We start from the raw sequence: 12,687 nt of genomic DNA, 5'->3' as shown, positions 1-12,687 counted from the left end.
TAGTTTTGTGGAAATCACAATATTGAGGTATTTCCTCAAAACTGGGTATTGTGAAGAGTCTTTCAAAGTGGTTTTCCCCATGGAAACTACATGCTTTCTTCTTATGGTGCTAATATTGCTGGACATCAGTAACAGCTCAAATACTCAGGTAAACTGAGGGAGGAGTCATTTGCATTTGCTTTTCTGCAAAAAATACATAAATTTTCTTCTGTTTACCCATATTTCGTATAGATTGTCCTTACAGAAAAAGTTGTGCAGTTACCAAATCATCTCTTTCAACAGAAAAACCATATTATGAACTCTGGAAATGCACTCAGAATACCAATATTTTTAAGTCAAAAGAGAAAAAAAAGAGGCCCCATCTTCGTGACAAAAATATACATAAATAAAAACAAAATAACCCTGTTCAAACATGGTTGTGGTCAGATAATCTTACCATACTTCTTTCTCACCAACACAGGGCGAAAAATAGGCACTAGAATTGTTGATTAAGAGGTGAGCAAATTCAAATCGACCTAAGCCTAATTTGGGGAAGAGTTCAGGGCAGCTCTTCTGATGTTCACCAAAGGCAAAATAAATCACTGTGTACTGGCATTTCTACGATTCTATGATTTGCTATTGCTACAGCTCACAACCATGCTTCAACGTGGCTTCCTACATACAGAAGCTGGGGCCACCGTGGTGTGTTACCTGGATTATTCTAGCAATAAGAACACCACCAGATATAGAAAAAAGCAAACTAAATACACCCCCGATCAATTTTATCAGTAGTTTTTCCAAAAAAGAAAACAAGTCATATATATATACATATACACGCACACAGGGATAGCTCAGGACTACATACAACTTCTAGGATGGCAGCAGTAAGGGTATGACAACACAAGATGTCAAAAGAAGCCACTGTGCTTCTCCAGCCCTTTGCTACGTAATTTGGAGGCCTCTGCTACCCAGATGGCATTTGAGAAAGAGAGAGGGAGAAGGAGAGAGGGAGGGAGATGTTTTCTGCCTCGTCTGGAAGGTTTGGGTAAATGAACTTGCAAGTTCTGGGAATTGCAAAGATTTCTGTCCAGTGGCAGCTGATGGCCAAAATCTGAGCAGCAAAGGGCACGGAAGCAGAGAGAACCGGACAGGCAGAGACAGAAAGACAGACAGACAGACGCAGCGACAGAGATGAGTGCCAGTCCCAACTGAGGTGCAGGCTAGATGTATGTCGTCCTTCCACCGATCCTTGCTCCCATTGCGGGGGGTGTGCGTATAGGACTGTGTCGCAGGGGCCGACCGCTCCAGTCCTTGCGCAGGAGAAACGCCCTGCGGCAGTTCTGCCTGAATAAGGACTGCAGGATTTAAGCCACTGGTTCTCTGCCTTCAGACACATTGATTGAGGGTGAAAATGAACTTGTGAGGTTTAGTGTGGCTGGAGACGAGGGAAAGGAAAGCAAGGGAGAAAAGGAAGAAAGGCAGGGGGTGGGTTAAAAGGGAGAAGTGCAGGAGAAGGTGAGAGGGAGACTTGAGTATAGGCTGTCAGATATTCCAAAGAATGGGAGCAGGAGCCCATGACAAATCATATGAAGCCTCTTGACACCAAAAGCAAGATGACTGTAAGGAAAGGCCCCATGCGCCAGGTTTAAGCCTGAGCTGCTTTACTTCAGAAATAAAAAAGACTAAAGGAGAAATCACTGCACAGGTCTCCAAGTATTCTTGGGAGCTGAGTGCTTTGGTATATCTCTGGCCTTACTGCATCACTACTCAGGAATCAACCAAGCTGCAATCCTCTGCTGACTTCCTACCAGAATTTGGAAACCTTTTCAGAATTGCAAGATATAAAGCACTCAGCTCTCTGAATATCTGATAGACAAATGGCAAACCACTACCCACAGGAGGCATGGGCTCAACAGACCTGACCAATATTTTCTAGGGCAAGTAATACAGCAAGATGGATTTGGGGTTTCTCTAACCTTCTCCACAGGGGTGCTACTTCCTCAAGAACCCAGGTCCTATGTCTCCCAGATGCCACCATGGATCAGATCACACACAATGTCATTGTACTTTCCTCTTTTCCTCTTCCTGTCACCTCTCCCATTAAAAAAAACACCATTTCCATCAACCCTTAAACAAGTCACAATGCTCACTCTTAGGAAAATGTGTACTGCTACAACAGGAGGGCAACTTATGCAGGGAAATGTTCAATTATTTCACAAAAGCCCACAAGTCACCAACTCCCTATCCCTGATAGTTCTCACCTTGTATCCGTGCACACCCCCCTGGCTCGACACATCTGCTGTATCCCTTTGCGTACCTGTCACGGGTACCTCTTCCTCGTCTGTACCTCCTGCAGCGTTCACAGACACACTCAGACACGCAAGTACGGTCACTGAGTAGAACAGGCGGGACGGGTACCAGTCCAGATGGTTTTGCTCAGTCATCCTCATGCGCTCCCAGACACAGCTGATGAACACATGGGTACCCGCGCATGCAGACAGGCTCAGAGGCACCGGCAGAAGCCCTTGGTGACAGGCTCACAGGCAGGTGCAAACCCTCACTCCCTGACATCTTTTCAAGACAGACAGACAGAATTAAACACGACATCCCCACTGTCACCGGTACCTACGCTGGTGCTCTGGAGACACGCATGCTCCCACCTGAACATGCCTCCGTAACTCCCTCACATCTGCACGCCGTGAACTGCCCACTGCAGCTGGATGGGCCAACCCAACGGGACTCATCCAGCTCAGTGGGCACTGCTGAGAGCGTCGCTTTGGTGGCAAAAGACGACTCAGCCACGGCGAATCTTTGGTCTGACACCGGCAGTGGAAAGGGTGAAGGGAAGAGGACCCCATGGACCGGAGAGCTTTTCTCTCCGAGTGAGAGGAAGTATGTTACAGTAGCAGCTTTCCCAGTGACTCAAGGTCTGTCTGACTGTTTTTCTTTCATCACTTTGGGCACCGCAGCACAGAGCACAAATCGAACTTGATTTCCTCCCTCGATACAGCACAATGAAGAGTAACGAGCAACTTTCTTTGCCTGGAGGAGGGGATAGTAGGCTGTCAGTCAGCTTCACAGCACTCAACTCCAGGCTGTATCTGCTGATGTGGAAATGCAAGCCTGTGCCTGGAACTACTTCTGGGATGATATATTCCAAATTTGACAGCTTTTATTCAACTCCTATAACATTTTGTTTCCTATTTTTATTATTATTATAATAGGTAGCAACAATTTTTGTGACCTTAATGTTTTCTTCTCAGGAACTTAAAGTGTTTTGTAAACACTAACGGCAATGCTTTCTTAACGTGGGGATAATAACAATCTCCAATTTGCTGATGGGGAGACTGAGAGATAGGGATCTAGTCAAAGTCCAAGGAATACAACCCACAGGCCCTACCTTGCAGGCCCCATATATTACATAATTTTTCATCTTATTCCCAAAAAGTCAATCTTGGCCTTAGCACTTAAAGAGTTGACACATGGTAGATGTGGTCTCTGTCTCGGAAATTCATTTTTTAATCTTAAAAGTCCTCCCCTCCCTCTTTAGTTACTTAAGAAGTGGCTTAAGCGTGGCCCAAAATAGAATCACTGAATACTTCCAGTGATTTCCACTTACTGAGAAGAAAGCTCTGAAAATGCAGCCTGAAAGTAAGGCAATTTAAAAGTAAATTTGGTGGAAACTGTGCCACTCTAAGGTTTTCAAACCCACCAGATTTCAACCTGCCCTGTGCCTTTTGCACTTACTCAGTGGTGTGAAATGCATCTCCACGTGTCCATGGAGCTGGTTTTGGGGGGACCTGGGAGATGTTCCCCAGCTGCAGTAAGCAAATGGGCCTAATGTGCTGCAATTGGACTTATCACTTGACATATCTCCACGCCATGGAGGTGTTTTAAGTGGAGGCTTCCAAAAGGACTCAGAATTGCTGAAGGCAATCTGAGGGCCTACCTCATGAGTACATACCTTCTTACTATTTTTGAATGCACAGCCATGCTAACAAAAATATGCTGAGCTTGACATGCAAGCGTACACTCACCCACAGGCATACAGATGAACATGCTGCATACAGGAAACTCTCATAAACACCCACCCATAAGCAGATCAAACTTCCACAGTAAGGTAGCCACACTGTCTCAGAAAACATGTTCATAGGCTCAATTATGTACACAACAACCCGTGTGTTCCATCAACAGCCATTCACAACATAAATACGTATGAAATTGCACACACTCTCTTTCCTCCACACATGGATTCGTGTCTGTACTCTCCCATGGATTTATAGCCCGTACACAGGTATCCAACCACATTCAAGAATGTATACTACAACCAATGGAGTGCACAACACAAAGACCCACCCATGCACACTCACATATGTCTTAATGAAGGCTTTGGTCTGGGAAATTCCTTCTCAAGAAACAAAAATAATTGTCAAAAGGAAAAAAACAGAGCATGGGGAACTGCACACATAGATGCAAGCGCATACCTACACGCACACTGTGGAGCCTGTCAGTCAGGGTTCCCGCCGCAACTACAGCTATCACAGCTCAGCACCTGCTGGGTATGCTTCCCCGGGGTGCAAACGGCTGGTGAACCTCACAGGGATTTCAGGCTTACATGTCTACGGCCACACGTCAAACTAACCTGTGCCAGGTGTCTCTATCTTCCTTAACTGACCACAATGACAACTGTCCCTTAGCTCCAAGGGCAGCACCTTCCAAGACCCTACCACAAACGTTCTTCAGCTTCTAAGGAGTCGGACAGAAACATCTTACCTGCACCTGACCAGGCTAAACATCTCCAATTAGTGGAGTTTATTGGCATTTTAGGGTTTATTTTTAATTTCTTTTTCAGACTCCAGGTCTCTCAGAACAAGACAAGACAGTGTACAGAAACACAAGGCAGGGTTTGCTCAAACCCACACACAGAAAGAAAGCAACAAGCTCCTGAGGAGAAGGGGAGAAGTGTATCCGATAAACTGCCTCACACTGCTTGGGAAGGTGACAACTGTCCATCCAAGATGGGCTGCTAATTCCAAGCCCATCTGCTACGGATGTAACGTATCAAGTGCTGCTAGCAGGAAGGGAATCCAACAGGACAAACCAACATACAAAACATTCTCTTATTCAATAAGGGTTATAAGTGCAAAGGGATTTCAGAACATTTCAGAACAAACTCCATCCATAGCTGCTGCTCATTTATCAGTGCATCAAAAGATTGTGCAAGTTTTTAGTAACAAACATTAGAAACTAGTAGCAAAGGACTTGCCTAGATAAAAAGAGAAGATTTAAACATGCCAGGTAACAAAAAGACATGTGCAAAAATCTGCAAAAACTGTATAGAAGGAAAGGATTCTTTAGAGGAAACAGAGGGACCATCATGAAATGCTGTTCATAACCCTGACTAAAAGAGTCAGGGCCGCTCCTGCTGCCTCATCAACTAAGACAGGTGATGGCTGTTTGAACAGAGGCACACCCTCATTTTTCATAGACTTCTGCAACCAAAAACTGGATTCTGGACCTTGGCCAACATGAACTTGAATTTAGACAGGGAAGGGAAAAGAGAGGGAGCCTTGTCAGTGATAATTAAACACACCAGTATAGATAGCCCTGGAGACTGAAGATCTGAACACAGCACAATTAGCAGCAGCGTGACCTTCCTGACAACATGCTGAGAATTAATGCAATTTATCCTGCTTAAATTTAGCGTCTGAGAGCTGGGTGTCTAGACAAACCTAACAAACCTAGACACTCTCCAGTCACTGGATGGACACCTCCAAAGACCAATTCATTTCCCCCGTCATAGATATGCACAGGGAGGCATCAGTTGGCCTGGGGAGGTGTGCATTTCTCTCCACTAACTCTAAGAGGAAGCCTGGGTGACTGAAGTTTAATGAGATATATATCAAAGTGTCTTAAACCGTGATGTAAAAAGTTCTCTAATTTATAGGAAATTACTGTGAATGTCTTCAAAAGGATCCATTAGATTTTCCTTCCAGTACAAGGTTTCTGACCATGATAGACCTCCATTTATTTATCAAAACACAAGGATTTCCCTCCTTTCTGCCTGGGAGACTTTTGTAGGAATTCAAATACATCACTCAGGAAAGTCTTGTAGATATTCAGCATAATTAATCTCCAATTAACTGTACTTATTTCCTTCTTTACTATGTACAGCTCTGCCTCTATGGATGAGAATAGAACTTTTCCACAGTCTGAAGGCTGTTGTCAGGTTCCCCATTTAGTTTTCTTGTGACATGTGGCATAAAAAAGCCTTTCACTTAATTTCATTCTTTAAAATTAACAACTTCAGCCTGTGTATCATTGTAACTTCCCTCTACAAAGTCAGCCCAAGTCTAGTATCTCTCTAATAAAAGGGTAACCAAAATTATTTACAACATTCTAGGGGAAATGTTGAAACAAGTTTTTGTGTCCAGAAAGTAGAACATTTAAGAGATGTATAATAAAAGTTCATTTTTGGTTAGAAACTATTTTCCATTCTCTCAAAAGACAAAGAAAATAGAGTAATGTAAAATAAAAGATTTCATTCATTCTAAATCAAAATATTATAACTTGGATAACTGTCCCTGTTTCAGAATTGAAAAAAATGAAATTGAACAGAAATTAAACTAGAACCACCATATGAAAACATTTTGTTTGGAAAGTTCAATGTAAGGCATTTTGATTTTTTCAAAACGTTGCCTAAATTTTTCCCTAAACACAGTACTGAGTAAAAACTGTGCTGTCACTTCTCTTCTTGCGATGGATTGCCTCTACAGTACACAACAATTCCAAGCTGGAATGTTTATTCAACAGCTACATTGTTTTGTAGATTCATGATTGATTTGCTCTTCATTAATAGATTTACAGCAATTTTCTTTCAATCTTTCAATTTTCATGGCCTTGCTAAGCCGAATTTTGTAGTGCAACTTTTGTTCATGTTCATAAACCCAATGGGTCCTTTGCAGTCTTTCTTTTGGGCATGTGTGTGCTTCCTGCCTGTCCTTTGTCTATTTATCCTGTAATTCTTTATCCATCCACCTCCAAAAAAAAAGACAGAGTAAAAAGTTTGTGTGATGTGGTTTATTCCTTGAACACCAGCTGCTCATTTCAGTCTCCGTGGCTCATTCAATCCTTTACCTGTCTGCTGAGATGGGCACTAGTAGGGCCAATCAGTGTCAGTTGTGCTGGTGGAATTCGTGAGATGGAGCAAACTGGGTTGCAAACCCAAAAAGCTGGGTTGAAACTCTGGTGCTTTGTTTTTCTTTGGGCTTTTTGTTTTATTTTTATTTTATCTACATCTTTTCAAATGAGAAACTAAACATTAGGAGCAGGTTCCTCTAAACAGAGATGATTTGATCTTTATTTCTTTTGGAGGAAGCCTGGGTGAGGAGGCACAGGGAGGATTCCTGGTTTGGTTCCCGCAGTTCCGCCTCGAAAGAACTGACCTTTAGATCTCTGTGGGGTGGAGAGTATTGAACTGCCATGGGAAGCAAAGCATAACACTGGGTAGACCATAGTGCTGGCCTGGGACTATTCTAGCAGCTTCCCATGGCACAAATAGCTTTTTCACTTACACTCCACGTTTCCCATCACTTTTCCTGCTATACAGTTTAATTCATGCCAGGCGGATTATGAAGGGAAGAAAATGATGCAACAGTCAAAAAGTCCTTTAAGTCGTTCCAAAAATTAAAACAGAATAAAAAGAAAAGAAAACAAACAAACAAAAAGAGAGAACTTCAAAACTAAACAAAAATCTCTGAAAACAAACTCAAAAGAAAAGAGGAAAGGGGAGGAAAATAAAAAAAGAACCCGGGAAAGACAAATGAATGTTAGAGCAGGCACGATCATGGACAGACGCCAGCTACTTACGTTCACCTCGGTGATTGCTATATCAACAATGCTACCCACAACAATCAAGGCGTCAAATGTATTCCATGCATCACAGAAATAGTGCTGCATGTGGCAGAGAAGCCAAGGAAAGAGAGAGAGAGAAAGGAAGAGAAAGAAAGAATGAGAGAGAGAGGGGGGGAGGGAGAGAAAGAGGGAAAGGGAGAAAAGAGGGAAAAAAAGTAAAAAGTAAAATAAAATAAAATAAAAAACAAAACAAAACAAAACAAAGCATGAAAGAGGGAGAGAAGAGGAAAAAAATAAGAAAAGAAAGAGGTTACGTGGGCATATTAAATAGTCTCTTACCACTCTACAGTATTGGTTGCTCAAACCTCTGTAACGTTTCACATGATGGAGGGTATCAACAAAAGCCTGGTTAGTCAGAAAGTTACACTCAAGCATGTCTACCTTTTGGAGGGAAAAAAAGCACACACACCCCAAACTCTGTGCGCTTTCACCAGTCACAGCCTTGGGGCGAGCTATGACAAGTGAAAAAGAAGGAGGCATTTCCCCCCCTCCTTTTTTTTTCCCTGGGAGAAGGAGAAGGACGACGGCAAGTTCAATAAAAGCATGACTAGAGGGAAAAAAACCAGAAAAAAAAAAGAGAGAAAGAAAGAGAGAAAGAGAGAAGGAACAGCAGAGGAGGAGGAGGTGGTGGTATCCTGGGGAGGGTAGAGTAATACTCACATTAGTTTCACTGAGAATGACGTCTATAATGCTGCCAATTACGATGAGGAAGTCAAAAACATTCCAAGGATCACTAAAGTAACCCTACATAAGGAAGGGGCAGGCAGGATGGGGATTAAAAAGGAATGTTAGACAGACAAAAACAGTTCAAAATTACCATTAGAATTACTGCCCTGATACCTCAAGGGTTTTTCCTCTTAAGTCTACTTGTGTCTCAAGCTGTAGCCCAGTCCTGGGATCCCTGACTTGTGTGAGCAGCCCCTATCCGGCTAATGCGATCCCAGGGCAGCCACCCCTCCCCTCCAACTCTGGGATGAGGGGTGAAGGGAAGCCACTTAGATCACTTTGGGCATGGCGGCTCACAGGAGTAGGGCTTGCAGGACCAGCTCCTCCAGACATCTCCGATTCCTAGCAACATGGCACCTTTCCCCATTTGGCTTGGATTTGCCTGGGGGAAGAGTACAGGAATAGTGTCATACAGTTCTCTCAAAAAACCGGCTCCCCTTCTGCCAGTGTGAATATCAATCCACCAGTCCACGTTCCAGATATAATGCTCTGTGCTAGTGCTGGGAACGGCCGGCTGCCATGTCACAATGGAGCAGAGGGCACAGTCAAGCTGGGATGTGCTATTCAAACCTCACTGGTTGTCACCGTTACCCAGCCACAATCAGTATTACAACAGTCATTAGCCTAACAGTTTCTATTACTAATGCTTTAGCTCCTGTCTTAAAACTACAGAGCAGGACTGGTATTTTTGTTACTCTGGAAGCACTTCTGCACCACTAAATGAAGGTGTGAACGTAGCATGCTCTGGTGCATCCCACCAGGAAGGTGTGAGAGCAAAGTCAACTTTAGCATGTGCTCAGAGTGTGACCTGTTGCTCACTCATGCTAAAGATAGTGCCGCAGCATCACTGCAACATCAGCCGTCTAGGACAAGCCATGGCAGATCCACTACCATGTGCTAAACTCATACCTTCACCTTGCTGTGCAGAATGACTTCGGGGGCTATCTCAGACATCTCATTGTCCTAAGCAGGGCTCAGGAGATGCTAATCAGCACTGCTTGCTGTCCCCATCCTGCGTGAGTTTTGGCTGGATGGGCCATAAGGATACAGGACCCTCTTGGAAAAGGTCCTGTTTGGCCCAGGAGGTGAGCTTGTGTGTGTAAACTTCCTGTCCAAGTCAACAAGCAAAGAAAACTTAGCTCAGCTCACTGAACCCCTGTGCCAACCTCTTCCCTTTGTTCTGCAGTCCTAAAAGGAGGCAAACGAACAAAATCCTCCATACTCTTTTTATGCTTTTGGTTTTGTGAGCACGGGCTAATCTGACCTCCCTGTTTCCCAGCTGCAGCATGTCTCCAGTGAGACTGAACCCAAGTTGCACTGCGACTGCTATTCTTAGCCAGAGAGTCAGGTCATGGGTAAAGTGTGAGTCTGCGTTCCCAGGCAGCGTTGCAGAAAGCAAAAGGAGAAAAGGAAAAAAGTTTACAGAGTCCCAGCACTGGCACTGCACAAGCCAGGCTTGGGAACCTGAAGTTACTGTGGGTTCAACCATCACATGGAGCAGGCGCTGGCAAAAAGTGTCTTTCTAAATGCTGAAATACTGCCTCCAGGATGCTTTGGGACTAACAGTTATAAACTGCGTTATGTTTGGGGCAGAAAAAAGAAAAAAAGCAGCAAAAGCCACTGCCCAGCTGGTTCCACACCAGTGAAGGGAGGTGGTACAGTGGACTTTGAAATCTTCTCAAAACCAGAAAAAAACCTGCCTTTATTCTGCAGCCTAAAATAGGCAACTCTTAGCAGATCTACACTGGGAGGAGTAATCATCCCATGGCTACACATTACTATGCAATTAGCTACAACAGGGAGGAAGGAAACAGGAGCAAAAGCAAATTCAGAGAATATTATTATTCAGCATCCAGCCTAGAAAATACACAACAACTATTAGAATGAAATCAACGGTGATGTCCAGCATCGTTAGCAACCAGATGGACCTGGAATAAAACTGTAATTAGACTTCACCAAGAGGAAGGGGAGGGAGAGAACAGCAGATTAAATCGCAGAGGCAAACACATTTTGAATAAATAAAGGACAGACACAGATCATAGAGTTGCAAAAAGTGCCTTTGCAGCCTAATGCAACCTTGGCAGAGAGTACACTTGCAGGATCAAAGAGAATGGAGTAGAAGACAACAGACCCAATCCTCCTGCCCCTGTTCATGTGCACAGTCCTGCTGAAGGCAATGGCACTGCTCATGTGCCAAATGAGCACATGCTTTGCTTTCAATAGCATGGCTATCTTCCATTTCTGTCTCAGATTGAATAGTTTAGCAACTAGTAAGAATTTCAGCAGGAACCCAAACAACTCCAAAAAACCAGAGTTTGCTTTTGGGCAGCTTCAAGGGTGGAGATCCAAAACATGTTGTTCAGCTTTTGCCCATGAAAACGATGACTATTTTTAAATCTGCGGTGATGGATAGGTGGTTATGTTTACTATGATTGACATCACACTGCAAAGAATGTTTTTGGTGTAACCAAATTCACAAATTCACAATTTCTTTTTACTGAGCAACTCCAGACATAGAGCCCAATAGCCATTGCTGCTGGTAAAACAGCATTTGCAGTGCAAAACCCAGGTGACAAGCAGCATCAAATCCTTTCCTCAGATACCCACTGAAACCAGTGAATTAAATTTTGCTCCCAGTTGCAGTAACGTAACCTCGCTGGAATCAATGACGCTGCACTGACACAGTTGGCACATCTCAGAAGAGACTCAGGCCTGGAAAGAAAAGATCCCTTTTTCATTTCTATCACAAATAGCTGCTTTGGACCTTGTGACACCACAGCATATCTGGAGTCACTCTGCTAACTTCTGTGGAGTTGCTCCAGATTTACACTGTGAGCTCTTTCTCCTGGAATGGTCTGCTGAGTCTCATCAGCCAGCTTCTTGCTTGAAAATCATGGGCCGGTCTGCTCTGGGATCCCAGAAAGAGCATGACTGTGGTCTGTTATGGTCAGGCTGTAAAGCAGACTCAGAGAGCTTTTCTCTTCCTCCTATACCTCTTAGATGAGTGATAGAGAGGAACCATGGATATGAATGCAGTTTTACTCAACCCCACGTCCAATATGCCAGTGTTGAATTAAGGAAACACATGAATTTAAAAACGTTCCTTTCCTCCTCACCTGCTCCCTCTGTGTTTCAAACAGAATGGTGAAAAATAGGAAGATATTATTCACAGTAAGAGAGCTCAAAGAAAACAGAGAACATAGACACTTCATTTGTGTGCAAGGTAATGGAATCTTTCCTTGAAAAGCCACCTTCTTAGAGACATTTACCTATGAATGGCCATGTGGTTACTTAGCTTTGGATCAGACCTCATAATCTTGTCAGGATTTATGAGTACATATCAAGAGAGAACTACATCCCTTGGGGACTTGTCTCTTGTGACCTCAAAGTACCTCTTCAAGCCACATTCCTCACTGGAGTGTACCAGGGTGGCTAATGAAAGACAAGCTGAATGAAGGAAGAGCTTTCACTCTAATAAAGAGGTTGTATTTCCAAACTATTTTCCCACCAGAAAGTTCTGTATACTTTTCCCAAGGGGGTGGAGGTCTGACTGGAAATGAATTGTTGGCACTGTTTGTTTTTGCAGTACAGGAATTTAGAATGTAATACCATATTTTACCCTTAAAGGGAGACGCTTGACCCTGATTTAGCTGTATAATTTCATGCCACATAAAGGCAGCCTCAGGGGCTTACTGGGGAGTGGTCGTCACCCTCTCGTGTGGGATGTCTTTGGAGATCCATGAAGCTTTTGGGGAGAAAGGAGGACAGAAAGAGACCAGGAGGATTGGACTGAATATTCAGGAAGCATGAAATAGCCCCACCATTAGAGCATGTTTTTCCCCATTTTTTTATTTCCCCAAAGGTAGCAAAGGATAGTGTATCATCATATGATCAATAAGTTAATGAAAGGCTGAGCATAAATATGCAGTAGCTGACTGGAATGGAATCTCATTTATGTGAGGGGAGCAGACGTTGTAGCATTTCAGAATGAGTATGCCAATCATTTTTAGGTTTCCTAGTTGCTGAGATTAACTATCAAAGAAGCTGAGGTTTGTTTTGGTACTCATG

General features: G+C 43.5%; 1 protein-coding gene across 1 annotated transcript in view; it reads right to left on the bottom strand.

Annotated features, from left to right (window-relative positions):
• Positions 1-12,687, bottom strand: part of CACNA1C (calcium voltage-gated channel subunit alpha1 C) — a gene marked incomplete at its 5' end in the record, with an annotated part of 490,257 nt that overhangs the window by 42,862 nt on the left and 434,708 nt on the right. Inside the window, 2 exons of the mRNA XM_082008523.1 lie at positions 7,849-7,932; positions 8,554-8,637. Coding sequence (XP_081864649.1) covers positions 7,849-7,932; positions 8,554-8,637 — 168 coding nt within the window. The remainder of the gene's footprint in view (positions 1-7,848; positions 7,933-8,553; positions 8,638-12,687) is intronic.

The sequence above is a fragment of the Phaethon aethereus genome (genome assembly GCF_964289735.1).
Source record: "Phaethon aethereus genome assembly, chromosome: 1".
Classification (NCBI taxonomy): Eukaryota; Metazoa; Chordata; class Aves; order Phaethontiformes; family Phaethontidae; genus Phaethon; species Phaethon aethereus.
This window is presented reverse-complemented; position numbering and strand designations above follow the sequence as displayed.